Below are 16,549 nucleotides of genomic sequence, written 5' to 3'. Positions count from 1 at the left end.
AATTTCTCAATTTCTTTCCAAACCATTTTTTTAGAGCTTAAAAACACAATTAAATAATTTAGGTGAATTGAAGTGTTTTGTACAATTATTGGTTACAGCGAAATAAAATGTAAATTTATAACTCCCATGTTATTCTTATGGAGAATAAGTAAACTGCTGTAGTTTGCTCGTTTATTGATATAATTTGCTAAAACTTGCCAAATGTATTTATTTATTTTACACTAAGCTGTTATATTTTACTAAAAAAAACGTTTTTCCCCTTCTTGCAGCAGCAAACCTAGGTACTCCTTCAAACCTAATGTAATTTAAATATTTAAATTGAGAATCAATTTAGGCAGATGGAAATACGCATAGACGGCAGTTTTGCTGCGTCGGGGGTATTGTTATATTCTTTATAGCACGGACGCCTTTAAAGGTGGCCATGTTTATAGTGTATCATGTACTGTATTTCTTTAATATTTTATTAACGTTTGTTGGCTACAGTGACATGGCAACAAACTAAAAAAACAGCTGTTTGAGCTGCCAGCTGCACCTGCAATAATTACACTTCACTCACACACACACTAGCACAATCTCATCACCAAGGCCTCTAAGGTTGTTTTTATTTGAAAGCCAATATAAAACCTCCGTTCAATATGGTTAGTCTTTCTAAAATCGGGGAAGGGTGCGAGACGGTGTCTGTAGTATATTTAAGTGAAATGTATATTAGTTGATAATTTATATTTAATTTTGGTATAGTAAATATTTTAAGTCATGGGTAATAACCATAGCCGTGATGGATCTCCCAAGCATGGAATTTCGCGCAACAATTCTGGAGTTGACCTACACGACAAAGTACCATCTCAGCTCCTCCCCATCGATAAATTATCAAAGGTATGTGTTTGTTTTTTATTGTCATCGGTTTAAAACACATTTACTGGTTTGTTTGTGGATTAAAGAATATTTAACTTAAGAATTCAGGCCTGAGAACAGTTTAGATCAAGGCCAGTTACAACAAATGATGAGCTGGTCTTGGGCTTAAAAGCGCTCACCTCTTTCTTAAACTACAGGCTAAAGAATTGTACCTTATTAGTGATCATTGTTTTAAAGTGAATGAATAACCTTGACAACTACCCATTAATAATTCTTATCAAGTAACAAACAAATGGAAATACAATTGAACAGTTTGTCAACTAAGTTAGGCTATATCAATCAGTAACTTGCAACTTAGTTGCAAAGTCGGAATTAGCTATGCTATGTGATACCCATTCATACTGATTTAACTTAATTGTAGATGAACACAGAAAATTCAAACTCTCCACAGATAATTCCAAAGGGGCTTTTCACTCCAAGCTCTTTCACATTCAGGTGAACTCCTCATGAGTATCACAACAAACATGATCGTGATGGTATTCAACACTCGATCTACGCTTCACTGTCTATCGGTAAGAGGGACAACGCCATGGACCGCACAGCCATTTATCAAGCCGATTATTGTATACTACAGTAGGCCTATCGGTACCGGTACCTTTAACTTAATGGTACCGGTAAAGTCTTTGTGTGGTTGTTATAAACTTGACCTGACCCTCGGGTTGGAATACATACAACCTTCAGCCGATGTTCACGAGTTATTATGCTCACATGCATAGGGTATCCTAAGCGGTATTAGATAATGCCGTTGTTAAAATACCCTATAGGCCTAAGTTATCTCCAAAATCGATTGCTGTGCGGAACCTAAGTTACTGACTTTTGTCTTGGAATCGACTAACTCCAGAATTTTCTAACCTGTGCTAAATCCTGGTAGTGCGGACCTGCCTAACTCAGTCCCCTCATAGAACTTGTACTGAATAGAAGCCTTGTGCGCTGTTCAATGGGATGCAAGTACAAAGACTGTTGACTCAAAAGTATTCTAGGTGGACCTATGTTGGTATTCATCACATAATATCGTATTTCTCGAACTAACTATTGATACAACCAATAAGTTATACCTATTAAAAATAACAGTAGGCCTAGATATAGAGGTGCGTTTGTTATTGTTATAGAGCCTGTGCTTCATCAGTGGGTGGTAATGTGTTGGATAGGCTACTGATTTAAATACTGGTAACTTATTAACAACCCAAATATGGAAATGGCTGCCATTTTCAATTGGTAGAATTTCAAATATCTGATACTTTGTACAAAGGTTGACCCTATCCGTCAATACTTGTGTCCTAAGTCTGATGTCAATTGATTAAGGGGTTCAAAAGTTATGGATACATTTGTGAAAATCTCAGAACTGACAGATAGACAGATACCCCCGCCGCAGCAAACCTGCAGACTAAGCGAATTTCCACTAGCCTGATTGGATTTACTAAAATGCCTCTTAAAATATCACATTATTCCCTATTTAAATAGAATTATGTAGTTACGGTAGTTTAACGAGTAGGGACTTAGATTTGCTACAACAGGGAGGGTAAAAAAGTGTTTTTTTTTTTATGTTAGGCCTAACAGTTTTTTTAAGAAATAAATATATTTTCCAAATTCGATCAAAATATGTTCATTAACAAGCAAACTAAAATACAACAGTTCACTTATTCGAGCCATAAGAATAACATGGGAATTACAAAAAAAAATTTTTGGAAATGTCCGTAACCATTATGCGCACAATAACGCTTCAATATACTAAATTATTTGTTTGATTAAGCTTTACAAAATAAAATTTTGAATTTTTGTGTTTTAGGGTCAAAAATTTGAAAAACCTATTTTTACACCATAAAACCCCCCATAAACCCCCGTTCTCATGGTTTGATTATGCTGGTTCGCAAACTTGTTCGAATAAATATAAGTTTACATGTTTGTACCAAAATTTCATCAAAATCGGATAATTTTTGCTCGAGTTATGGCGCTGCACAAGTGTTGTTTTAGATAAAACATTATAAGTTTATCTGTAGGCCTACATAGGCCATTACAAAATTTGAACTACAAAATTACTTTTTTCACCTCTAGAGCCATTAAAACAAACAAATAGTCCCAGCTCTGTATATTTTTGCTGCCACCTAACTTACCAAAATAATTTTCTTCATAGGGAAGACATTTTCTAAACTGTGAATGCATATAGTTATGTGTTAGAAAAAAAAGTATGGCGAGGGATGTGTTTAGAGTTAAAATCAGATATCTCGTGGACGTCGACATTCTACAGGAGTCATAAGATCTTCATTTCGTCACCCCGCAGCTGTCAACATACAACAAAATACACCAAAAAAATCACAAAATTTGAGCCTGGAAATGCGCTGATCCGGGTAATTAATGTGAAAGGGCCTTCTGGCTAGCCGCATCTATGATAAAAGAGAGTCTATCTCTCTGGGTTGTGGTTTTATGGTTTAAAATAAAGAGAAAGTCAAGAATGACAATGTTTCTCAATTGCTTTGTTAACCAGTTATCTGTCACTTTATTTTTCTATCTACATTTATGTATCCGTTAGGACGATAGCTCGAGTAAAAGCTAACCAAATGAATGAAAATTGATAAAAACATGTTAACCTACATTTATTTGATTGGGTTTGCAAACCAGCATAGGTAATTGGACTGTAGGAATGAGTTTTAAAGGGTATAAATTCCCAACCCACTTTGACCCATTTTGTTTTCTTGTTTTGTTGTGTTTTTGTTTTTGTTTTGTTTTGAGGATCATCCCTTATTGACCCCCAAAACATAAAATGTTTGAATTTCTTTCAAAACCATTTTGTAGATGAAAAAAAAACTCAATTTACCATGCCTTATGTTATTCTTATGCAGCTTGCGTAGTTGTTTGTTTGGATACATTTTTATCAAATTTTTCATATTTATTTATTTTATACTAAGCTATTAACATTTCACTACGAATAATCTTTATTACAATCCCATTGCAGAAAACCTAGGTACTCATTAAACTTAGTGTTATTTAAATGGGCAATAAATCCAAAGTATGTTTAAAGGAAACAATATTTTATTGAAAATCAAATCAGGCAAATTTCATTCTTTCATGAGCGAGCTTAGTCTGCTGGTTTGCTACGGTGGAGGTAGGGCCTACATATTATGCGTTTAAGTGTTGATTCTTTTGCGTTTTGACTGTTTGGATGAAAAACTTGTTGAACTAGAAACTGTTATTTATCGCAGGTTTTCCACAATGGGGTCTTATTATGCATGCTAAAGAATTTGTTTCAACGTTGTTAAATTTGTTTTTGAATCCAGGCCAGGCAAACTAGCTGTTATAGACAAAACCCTATAGGTTCTTAAAGATTTACTTTTAACTACTTATCAGGACTAGGCAATAGTATGGATAGCCCCTCTTAACTTCTTAACCCTCCAAGTGTCCATAGTTTAGGCCTTAATGTCCACCTATTTTTGGCGCATTTGCAAGGTTTTATTAAAACGGATCTGAGAAGCTTAAAACAATGTTAATTCTAATGTTCTATATACCATTTTGTTTGGAAAATCATGGGCTTCAATATTATATATAAAACATAAGGAACATTTAAAAAAAAAAAAAAATTTTTAGGTACAAAAAATATAATTTCGAAAATAAAAAAAAAAAAAAAAAGTTCGCGCTCAATGAAATTGTATAAATTTTAGGCCTATAAATTTGAAAATAGCCACTTTGTTCTAAATTTTATGAGGATTACAAATATATAATAATATAAGGAAGTAGATTTGCAAATAAATAAGTTATGGGCAAAAAACTGATTTCAGTACATAGCGTTTAGCTAAGAATGCATAGCCTAACCATAGCTAGGAATCTGGCTGATAATTTATATCAATATCACTACCTACTTCTTCAGGATCATCAACCAGCACTTCAAAACCACTTAAATCTTCTTATAATGCACCACGTATATCACTACTTTTGATTTTTAACACTAAAACAATGATAAACGTAATAAAACACATCAGTCATCGGTCCGGGGGAACCTAGCTGTTTACAAATACACGCACGTCAGCTGTCTGCTACAATATTTTCGGAACTAAAATGAATAGCGCTTAGAGACAGACCTCTGGAGAAAGCTTAGAATATTACGGAAAGAACGATACCTAACTCGATCCAGTTCAATCCGATTCAGTCAGTCATAGAGCCTTCGCCGTAAACGATGTCTGCGTGTCGAAAAATCGACAAGTAACACTACACAAAGTGTGCTGCTTGTCGAATTTTCGTCAAGTAACACTGGGAGGGTTAATGTGGTGCACCAGGCAAACTAAACCCATGTAAATGTATACTCGACCATCATGTCGTACGAGGTTGATATAGAGAGACCTCTAGATGTCGCTAATATTACTCTTTTGTAAAGGTAAAAAATTAGGTGTCATTGACAAGTTTAGGGCTTTAACATTTTTAAGCTCCATCTAAATTACACCATTGTGTGAGGCCCTGAGAAAAATTGTCTTGCAGTACACTCCTGATTAACTGGAGGTTATTTGGACTGAGACTTCCTAGGCTACCGAGATCCTTGGATAACATGGAGGCCGCTTCGATTTTGAGGTTAGGGGTTACGGTACCACATTATGAATGAAGTAAAGTATTTTTTTACATAAAAATATGTTTTAACAATATAAAGGTGGTGTTATTCAAGAAAACAATCAAACAAACGCGCACAACACTCATAAAATCATCTTGAAAAACCTTAAATAACCCTTAAACGTTAATTATAAAATTGTTATAAATCAACTCATTACAGTATTAAAAGAACACATTGAGATGGATCTTTCTATTTCCAAAAAGTATCAAATTAGTGTATCCTTTTGAGTTTAACCCGAGCTATACTTTACTTGACACCATCAAGTCAACATCAAGACTGACAAAAGGCGATGTGGGGCGGTAATGCCCGAGCGGAATTGCCTCTGCTATTGACACTTTCTGCACATTGCTCGTCTAGCTTACATCATCCAGGCTGCCAACTTAGCCTACTGTGTAATTTTATTTTCCAGGTTATTGTGGATCATTTGTAGGTTAAAATAATATAATGATTATTTCAAGTAAGTTAGTTTAATCAAATAAAAATTAATTCATATTTTTACTTCAGGCTACTTTAATTAGAATTGTTAGTTAAATAACCTACCGGTAGTTATTGAACGTTTTCGGAAAACTAAAATATATATTAGGCTCTAAACCACCTTAACCCTAGGGCAAGGATAACCGGGGTTTGGATAGTCGAGAGTGTACAGTACCAACATTACAAGTGCACTAGTTTTCTTGGTGTGACCCATTCAAAAGTTAAGAGAGGGGAATCCATACTATAGCCTAAACATGTAGCCTATATTATATTGAATAGGTTTCACTCTTTTGTCAACATTCATCAATTAAGTAGTTAATACTGTTTTGTTTTCAGTTACTTACTCAAAAGACATTGGAAGAAGACTCAATTGAAAATGGAGTGTCTGTTGGAACTTTTGTGGTAAGTGATTTTATACCTGCTAGGAAATGCTCACTTCACTGTGCTCCTTGGAGTAAGACTTCTACTCCATTACCGTTAAGCTTAGGTAAATTACAAAGTCCCCAAGAACCTTTTATAGGTTCTACTTCAAAGTTGCTATTATTTCTAAGCACAATTTGTTTTGTAAATATTCAGTGGCCTAACTCTCGTTTAGACCCCCCAGGTCTAGAACCTTGGCGGAACTAAGACAGTCAATCATTAAAATCAATAAAATATATACGGTATCAGCAACCTGACACATAGTTTTCGCATTATCTTTTTTTTTACAAAAAAAAGAGGTTGGTGGCCTCTTTTAACCTTGCATTTGCCCGTCCACATAGACGACAGATCTGTGCGTGGAACGTATCCAGCAAAGCAAGTGGTGAGCCGGTACAGTACAAAGGTGAACTGTACTGATAAAAGTTAGTGGCAGTGACCAGGATCCGAACCCACGACACTACTGCCTTGGGTCCGCGACGCTACCGACTGAGCCACCGACTCACCTAAACAAGAACAATTATCACGGGTTAGCGGTGGGAGGGGAAAATCATAAAAGTTGCAATTAGGCTACTTTACAAACGTAAGTTGTACCGTACAGCAAGGGGGGTTGTACAATTTTGTTTGATGAAATGACTAATATTCTAAATTTTATTCAAAATGAAAACTTGTGTTATTTGATTTTTCAGTTATTTAATGTCTTTTTATGGAAAAATCCCGATCAAAAATCAGAATTTCAAAGAAACAAAAAACTCCATGGATTAGTTTTTCCTTTTTATGCGGATACCAAATTTCATCAAAATCAGGTAACAGGCATAGTCTGTAGTTTTGTTCACGTCCACACACAGATATCACTAGGCCAACCACCTTTTTGGTTTCAGGGGGGCCCAAAACTGATTCATTAAAAAAAAAAAAAAGCACTATGTTGTCTCTGATGTAGGGGTAATCCTTATGGAAAATAAATGAATTTGTGCTTGGCTATAAATTTGACACATTTGATTGTTTTATAAGGCTTTTAAAATTTGACTAATAAATCGTTTCAGATTTTTTCTGTTATTTGTATCAAACTTCAGTAATGATCGTTTCAATTTTATTTTCCATGTGTTTGTATTATTGCTTGTTTTAAAAATGTTTGGCAAGTTTTTTAACTTTATTGTAGGTTTAAAAATTTTACTAAAACAACTATTTTTGTACAAGCAGCTTACACTAGAACACATTTCGCCAATGGGTTTTGATCTTAATATGAGATTGGGTACTTTTATCATGAACCAGTTTGAATTAAAACTCAATCTAGCCTAGAAACTAGAAATTCACTTAGGCTACAGGTTTGCTGGAACGAGGTGGTTGTTTCACCATCTTCCTAGCTTGGCTTAGTACCGTACATTTAAGTTGGAGTACTTTTGTTTGTTCCTCAAGGTACTGTAGTTTATTTATTTACCACAAACCAAATATTTTACAATGTGGCAGCATGTAATCTGTATGAATGATAGTCTATCTTCAGCATTAAGTAGCCAGCACTGGGTGACTTGAGCTGAGCTTACATCAGCTTGGTTTAGCCTGTATAATTGGGAAACTTGTCAATTATTTTCAAAACTTAACTCCCAAAGTGGTTCTTTACAGTTGGTTTATCCTGGGATCCTAAAAGAAATTTGCTGATTCATGTAACTTTTCAACTGGCTAACCAGGGGTAGAGTTAGACACTGTGTAACCAAACACTGTACCTCGTAACGTTTTAGTGTTTTTTAGTATTTTTTTATAATTTCTTAATAAATTTTAGATCAGGGGCAACCTACTCCTTAATCCAGTAGAAAATCTCATCTTTTTTTAGATTACGTTACACAGATTTTTTTTTTTACTATCACTGAAGAAATCTACGGCGTTTTATGTTGAATTCCAATTAGTTGTCATTTCTTGCTTTTTTGCTATATAATAATAAAATACCCCCGCCGCAGCATACCTGCAGACCAAGCGAATTTCCATTTGCCTGATTTGATGTTAAATTAAATCTATTTAAGTTGAATAACATCTATTTAGGTTTAACGAGTATCTAGGTTTGCTGCTACAGGGAGGTTAATAAAGTGTGTTTTTTAGTAAAATATTAGTAGCTTAGTATAAAATAAATAGATTTGCCAGGTTTGATCCAAATATATCCATAATCAAGCAAACTACAACAGTTTACTTATTCTCCATAAAAATAACATGGGATTTTTTAATTTACAATTTTTAGTAGCCTGAAGCCAAACCCAAAATCCACTCTACGATAAAAGAGAAAAATTAGTCAACATGAGCACACTTGAATGTTATCAACATGAAACACACAGCAGCAGCACAATGTGTGGGTGGTTTTTATCTCTAGTAGACTGTTGGTCAGCATGTTGGTCACGTCCAGGTGATATTTTCTACTAGACTTCTAGGAATCTGTTTTGCCCTTATTGAAAGACAGCTACATACCTCTGATCAATTACTGCCCCCTACATCAATACCAGTCTAGATATAGAATAAAGTCAATATTATCCTATTTTAGGGTGATATTTCTCAACATTGTTTATCTAGAATATTGTTATATATTTACTTTTGAACTATTGGACTATTATACTTTGTTCAATGTAGCCTACTCATTACAGTTAGATTTTTTTTGTAAATATTGTAAGCAAGTGTGTGGTTGTTTGTATCAACGCATTGAATCAAAGTTTGCATTGAACAAGTATCGTATATATAGACTACTGGTTAGAGTACAAACTTTACTTTACATAAACTTATAATAGGTAGTTAACTTATGTACATTAACATGACCTGTCTAGCTTTTGTGTTTACAAGTTATCAGACTTATATAAATGTAATGGTAAACTTTATAATTTTTATAAGTTCAGCAACTATTGGGAAAAACTATTTTTATTATTGCATTTTTGTTTTAATGATGCCTAAGGTATTGATTACTGTAGAGCTTAATGGAAGGCTGTGGCATTTTTAACGTCCTCTTCCAAGAAGGAACATTTAAAAAATTGATTTATATTAGTGTTATTTTAATGAGAATACCCAATGAGAGAGCCTTGACTGGGAGATTTTTCGTGAAATTATACCCGGACCCTGCCATACCCCCTATCATAACAATATTTACATGAGTATATTTACCCTACTATACGTTTTTCTTTTCTTATTTTTTTGGTAAAAATCTGAGAAATTTGTTTAAAGTCAGAAAATTGACCTCGAGTCAACCTATTACCACCACGATAACATTGTGACCCCAGAACAAGTCTGCGAAGATCAAGCACACTTGATTGAAAGAGCCATGCTTTTGCCGCAATCGCTTATGTCGACAATAACATTACCCCGCGGGTGACAATGACGATGTCTCCACGACCGCAGGAGATGTTTAATATTATGCTGTGATTGCGGAAGACGATAATGATGTCCACACGACCGCGGGGCCGTTCAGGATTTTGCTGTGATAGTGGAAGACGATATTAATGTTTCCGTGACTGTGCAAGATATTCAAGATTTTGACGCTATCTCAGAAGACGATGATGACATTACTTTTTCTGCGGGAGATATTTAGGATATTGCTGCGATTTCGGAAAGGAGATATTAGGAATTTGGCCGTGATCGATGGAGATGGTGATGATGCACGACCGCACAAGATGTCAAGATGGTTTGGTGGCAATCACAGTAGACAATGATAATGTTTCCGTGACCTATGAAGACATTAAGGATTTTGCCGTGATCGTGGAAGACTGACGATGACGCCTCAATGCCTTGAGATACCGTGCCAAGCTCAAGTGCAAACTTAGTTGGAAATACCTGTGATAATGTTTTTAAAGAATATTTGGGGGCTCAGTAAATAAACTTTGGTGGAGGGGGGGGGGGGGCTTACGGGTTCTCATCGCCGCCACTGCATATGTTTAAATTGAATTATTAAGAAAATTATGTTTATTTATCTCTTAGTCTAAATAACAAATATCCTCAATCAAACCTACTAAACTACTCTACTTTTTATTTAATTTTGTGTATTTGACTAAAAATGTATTCCAACTGGGATATATAGTAGGCCTATAGGCCTACCCTAAAAACCTGTGGCAGGACTTTGACTAAGTAATTTTAAAAAACTTCCTTTTAGCATTTAGTATCAGTTTAAAAATACGAACAGTGATAAATCCTATATGATTTTAAATTAAAAGACTAAAATAAATTGGCAATTGGTCATTTGAAGCTCTCAGACACCTTAATCAGAGCATTAATTATTCACAGCATTGTTGTGGACTATACGAAATACAAAGAGTTGCTCTCAGCGACGCTGCGACGCTTACACTGAAACTGATAACTATATCATTCCCGTGAGTGGTGTTGTAGCACTAAGAGGGTTTAAAAGCAATTTGGATGACTCTAAATTAGTAGATGAAATATTAATGATAATCAAGCCAAGAAATGTCAGGATAACCCTCACCGAGGATCCATATTTGGTTTGTATATTTTGATTATAGTTGCACAAAAACAAAACAACATACCTGGGTTCAGCCCAAGGAAACTCATATATAAAATAACAGCCAACAGACTTCTAAAAAACTTAAGATTCTTAATGAATAGCCCTCATTGATGAGCTTTTAATGGGGTGTCCTGATACAACAGTATATTTTCTTTCATGATAAAAAACACATTAATCTTGAAACTAAAAAATATAATTTTTTACTTATATTTTTTAGTTGTTTAGATTGTTTCATGTTTACTTTTAAATACAATGAATCTACAATGGAGGTCATGGATGTTTTTATGATTAGTTAAAAAAAATAAGCGTAAAAATACCCCATAACTTTTACAAGTTTACATTATACTGTGTATATGTAATCATAAATGAATATTGTGTGAATATAAATATTTTTTACAAATTACAATGGATTAAGATGACAAAGATCTACATTGGGATTGGGTTGGTCAGTAGCGTGTAGGAAGGAGATATGATTGAAAAGTGTCAGTGATATTTGCACATGAGTTACAAACAATTTGTCTGTTCGTTAGCGATATCTGTTAAATACAACCCTTTAGCACAAACACTCCAACAGCTTTAATAATGTGTTGTGTTTGCTCCGTCATTTATAAGAATTCAGTAAATTATTTATGTCACACATGAAACATTGGTTCTTTCTCCGTGTAATGGCATTTCGTACCACAGTTCTAGCAATATGAGCTATGTTAAGCTAATGAGCTTGAGTAAAAGTAAGCTCGTAGCTGAAGTAAGCTATTACTAACAAGTTGCAGCATCAGTAGGCCTACTGAGCTTGTGGAATTAGAAAATGTTTTCTGTAACAACTAATAATAACAAGTATAGAGGATGAAAATCTGTGTTAAAGCTAGCCAAAATTCTAAATCACCTGGTTGACGATATTAATACAATTGTTGTGGCGAGTGAAGTGATTAAACACTTGGAGTTACTCATTAGCCACTTTAGCAATTTCACTTGATTGGCTGTGAGAGGGATTGTTTACACATGTTCCTTTAACCAAAGAATATTTTACTTGTTATAAACATTCTGGTCAGTGAAATAAGCTCTTGTAGAAGATTGATATAATAAATGATTGTTAATTTATTTAGCCAATTAAAACCCTTATATAATGCTGCAGCTGATTCTAAAATGTTGGTAAAACAAACCTGCAGAAAACCCCAAATTTCCATTTGCCTGGTTGGATTTTTACAGAAATATTCCTCTGAACAAGTCAGATTTATTCCCTATTTAAGTAAAATTAGGTGTAACGAGTTCTAATACAGCTGCTCCAGGAAAGGGAAAAAGTGTGTTTTTTCGTAAATTGTTAAAAACTTAGTATAAAGTCAATACATTTTCCTGAAACAAACAACAACACAGTTTAATTATTCTCAATAAGAATGAAATGGTAATTTTAAATGAGCAGTTCTTAGAATGTTACCCATGACCATTAATCATCATACTAAATCAGACTACAATTGCTCAAGTTATCATATTCACTCTCACACACACACTGTGGCTTTTGGCTTCTGAAGATATAAAAATGAAAAAGTAAATTCGTCTTAGTCTAGGTCCCACAATGCTACCTTTGGTAATAGCCTCTTCTCTAATAGGAAAATTCACTGAAAATGTAGCACTATAGGTTGTTAGTATTTCTAAGCTAGGCCTAATCCGTTTGTAAATATTTATAAAGCTTTTTATAGTTATGTTTTTCAAAGACCATTTTGGCCTAATATAAAAAAAAGTAATCCAAGGGCTGATTCAATTTGAAAATTTTCTTGATTTGTTTTCTCGTCTGTCATGAATAGTATAATACCATGTTTTACCAACCTTTTGTTATGAAGGCTTATGCAAAATAAAACTAATAAGGAAATAAAACCACCACTATATTTGTGCGTTTCATTTAGGGTGTGTTTTAAGAGATCAATTGTGTCACAGGCTTACTAATAGATGATAATACAATACATGGTTCATCAATGTGTAGTGCTTGTATATGAAAAGTGTTAAATGAGTGTTATAATAACTAAGCTATACCTGGGATACAGCCTTGGTTGTTTCTTTATTAATTGCACAGATTAGATAACCTAATGCATGTTGATAAAAAAAGGTCATGTTTATTTATATGCCAATTTATTGTGTTTGCTAGATAAAATGTGTAATTGAACCGAATTTCAATTATATTTGTTTTATTATTTTGCTTTTGGGTTTTCAGTGACAACAATCAGATATTTGTCGTTATTAACAATCAAATCAAAAGACTGGGTTAGGTTAAAAGTTTGCCTCATAGAACAATATCCAAGGTCTTGTTTGAACCAACCTAATCTTATCATTCCTGGTATAAATTTACTATTTTGTAACTACTTTACTAATGTGTTACCTTGTTCAGCCACACTGAACAAACTTTTGGCAAACATGTTTGTTGAAACACTTTCTTATATTCAACAAACATGTGTTTGTCATATTCCATTGTGGACGTAGCAAACAAATTCCCTGGGCTATATCCGATATTTTTTTTTTTTGGAGATATTGTTTAGTGAGAAGTTGTTAAGAGTGAAATCTCCTAAATGTTTTCCATCAGTCTGAGCCAGTTGCTAGCCAGAGACACTTGTGCTTTGTATATTTTGAGTTCACTTGCGTTTTTTGAATGAAACGCATTATGTTTCATGCGTTTTTCACTGTGAAATTTTCTCAATTAACACAAGGGGAGGACTTTTGGAGTAGGCCTACTGTAATGGGGATTGTATTACCGTACCACATTTTTCTTATATAGGCTTAAGTGGCCGGTTTCATTACTGAAATCTCTGTCTTTCGGTGAGAGTCATGTCAAGTTGGTATTTGTACTGTTTACAAAACTAGACTTTTTGGCCATTTTATGATGGCACATCCTCAGTGGCAAAGCTGAGACTCTCATCAGAAGATTGATAATTCAGTGCATTACCACATGTTTGCCATCTAGACCAATACATTGATCAAATTACGAAGTTCACTTAAAGCCGGTTGCTATCACTATCCATTCATCAGGATTTAATGGTGTCTTAACATAGTTGATTGATCTAATAAGCAGCTTATAAGGGCAACACAAACCTCAGGAACAATTTGAAATATGCTTTGCTGAGATATTTAGAATAAGTACATTAAGGAATGATATGAGTCTCCCGTTGCCAATCACCGTAATGTTATAGTTAAATTATCTCTTACACTTATGATTTCTAAGTGAAAGATTGTGTCCTCTCCTTTCCTAAAGTGTGTGGATTTCCTAACATGTTAATTATAGCATTTCAAAGTCTGCGTTGGACACTTGTGTAAAATTGTAACCAAACAGCCAACTGTTAAATATGTCTTTAAATCCTCTACCCTTTGTATTCATACATTCTTTGTAATAATTGTATCCGTCACCATTATGATTACCACGACCTCCTAATAAAGATTCATATAGAGGTACATTACTTCCAGGATTCTGTTCTTAGATGAAAGGAAGTTACAAATACTGTTTAAGTCATATTTGTCTATTTTGATGCCAGGTATAGCAGAGGTGTGTTTTTACTGTTAAATTAAAAACAAGTAGGAGCTGCACAGAAAGATATTGGGGTTTTAGAGTTAAATGTTTAGTTAATTGTTGATATGTTGCAGCGTTACCTGTTTCCCAAGTATCCAGAGCTTGGGCAGATTCTCTTCTCCTACTGGCAGCAAAGCGCAGGTGTGTCTTCTAGCGTTCTGTCTCCAACCATGTTCAAAGTTCAGGTTGACAAGCTGATGACAGTCATGACTGATGAACAACAAATCCAGATGTACGTCATGGTGAGCGTTCTCAATTTGCTTAATCCCTCCGAACAACTAACCAGTTTTTTTTTCTCTAAGAGGTTAGCCACCTTTTTAACCTTTTCATTGAGCCTACATGGGCTTCAAGCATGGTGTGAAACATATCGAGCCAAGGAAAGAATGAACTATAAATTGTAGTGCAGCATTGGGTCGCGCTCATAACATTGTTTTACAGTATATTATTTTAAAGAGGCTAAATGCTACCGACTGAGTCATCAACCAACAAATGTTTCAGGATCATTTTTGTAAAATAGTCTAATGGTATGTTTCCATTAAAAAATATTCTTAGTAGAAAGTTGAGTCATAATAACTGTTCATTTAGACATTAATTAGACTATATTACAATAGGCTATTATAATCAGACTAACAAAAGATGTTACAGGGGTATAATACTTAAAAAAGAGAGTTCTACAAAAAAGAAAGCGACAAATTGATTTTTAACTCTGGCATTGTCAGTTATTTTCCAAAATGCAAGAGTACAATGCCAACAGTATGCTTAGGTCATTTAAAAATTGAATAAGAAATTTTATTTTCAAGACACTTGTAATGTATTTAAGTATATTTTTTCTGAATGAACCAGGGAATATAACAATACGATTACCATGCAATATAATATTATTATATTTTATATTACCGGTACTAAAACCTAACCACAATTTACGAGTTAACTTATATGCCGTAAAAATGTTTTATGTTTTACAAAGTAGTATGGGTGTGTTAAAAAAGTTACACATTTAGGCCTACCGTTAACTTTAGAAACATAACTATACTGTGCTCTATGTTGTTTCTTAATATTTCTTTCGGTTTAATCCTAGCAACCGTGTGGTTTAAACATAACCACTAAATTTATCACAATCTAAAAAAAGTTAATATAAAGTGTAGAATTGCCAGGGAAGGTTGTAATCGTTGCTAGCCTGTTGTTTAGAATGTGAGCTTTATTTTGGTGAAGTTGGTACACAAATTTCCCGTAAAATCCCGTCTGACAATACTTTTGTCTCGGTTTCGGGGATTTTCTATCTTCAAGCCACATTACAAAGACACTGACTACTGATCCAGGCAGTGTTGCTACCTTTGGGTGTTTCAGGGAACTACGTCCATTCTCGGGGTAACGTAGTACAATCACCGCTGCTCTTTTGGTATTCCTCAGATTGAAATATTTGAATGCCAATTGCGTTCACTGTAACGGTGCCACCCTGGGACTTCGCCCGGGCCTCGCCTCCATTGGCAAGCGCCTGTTTGAATTCATGCCGCACTCAACGTGTTAAGAGGAAATACTTTACTAACATTAGGGTACTCAAACCTAACCTTGCATGAAGGTATAGAGGATTAAGATTCATCAAAACCTAGTTGTTGCAGTATCGAGAGTCGATGTTGGAAGAAACTATATATAAGCTATCTATGGGTTAAAACATTCACAATTTCAGGGTGGCTAGTGACCTGAAAAACCTGGAAATGTCAGGGAATATTAAATATCTGGAAAAGTCAGGGCATTTTGTCATAAGTCAGGGAAAATTGTAAAATGTTTAAAATAATTTTAATAATTGTTAGGAAAGGTCGATCTGGTGAGAGTACCTATGCCGTGTGGGTGAAAACTAAGAAATATGTCTGTACAAATAAATTTTGTATTTTTGTACAAATTAAATGTTGTTGTAAACTGCATATCATCTTATCAAACTCAGTTTAATTTTATTAAGGCATGTTGCAAAGTTTGAATACAAGCTAGCCTGTATCTATAGATTTTATGTATTTTTTTTTAACATAAGATATTCTTCAGATAAAGATTAGTCCTTTTGAAGAATTGGTTAGGATTAAAATTGTAATTTTGAATTTGTCGATCAGGGAAAGTTTAAAAAAATCATGGAATT

The 16,549-nt window shown here is 34.2% G+C and overlaps 1 protein-coding gene across 1 annotated transcript in view; it reads left to right on the top strand.

Annotated features, from left to right (window-relative positions):
- The first annotated feature begins 573 nt into the window (after nt 1-573).
- The window catches only part of LOC128998143 (uncharacterized), a 46,478-nt gene continuing 30,502 nt past the window's right edge, over nt 574-16,549 (top strand). The window contains exons 1-3 of the mRNA XM_054424146.1: nt 574-873; nt 6,314-6,379; nt 14,496-14,663. Of these exons, the coding sequence (XP_054280121.1) occupies nt 754-873; nt 6,314-6,379; nt 14,496-14,663 (354 nt within the window). The 5' untranslated portion in view covers nt 574-753. The remainder of the gene's footprint in view (nt 874-6,313; nt 6,380-14,495; nt 14,664-16,549) is intronic.

This window comes from Macrosteles quadrilineatus, unplaced genomic scaffold (genome assembly GCF_028750875.1).
Source record: "Macrosteles quadrilineatus isolate MER2022 unplaced genomic scaffold, UCM_ALF_1.0 Scaffold_7__1_contigs__length_78375512, whole genome shotgun sequence".
Classification (NCBI taxonomy): Eukaryota; Metazoa; Arthropoda; class Insecta; order Hemiptera; family Cicadellidae; genus Macrosteles; species Macrosteles quadrilineatus.
The sequence above is the reverse complement of the archived record's forward strand: the minus strand, read 5'-3'. Positions and strand labels throughout refer to the sequence as shown.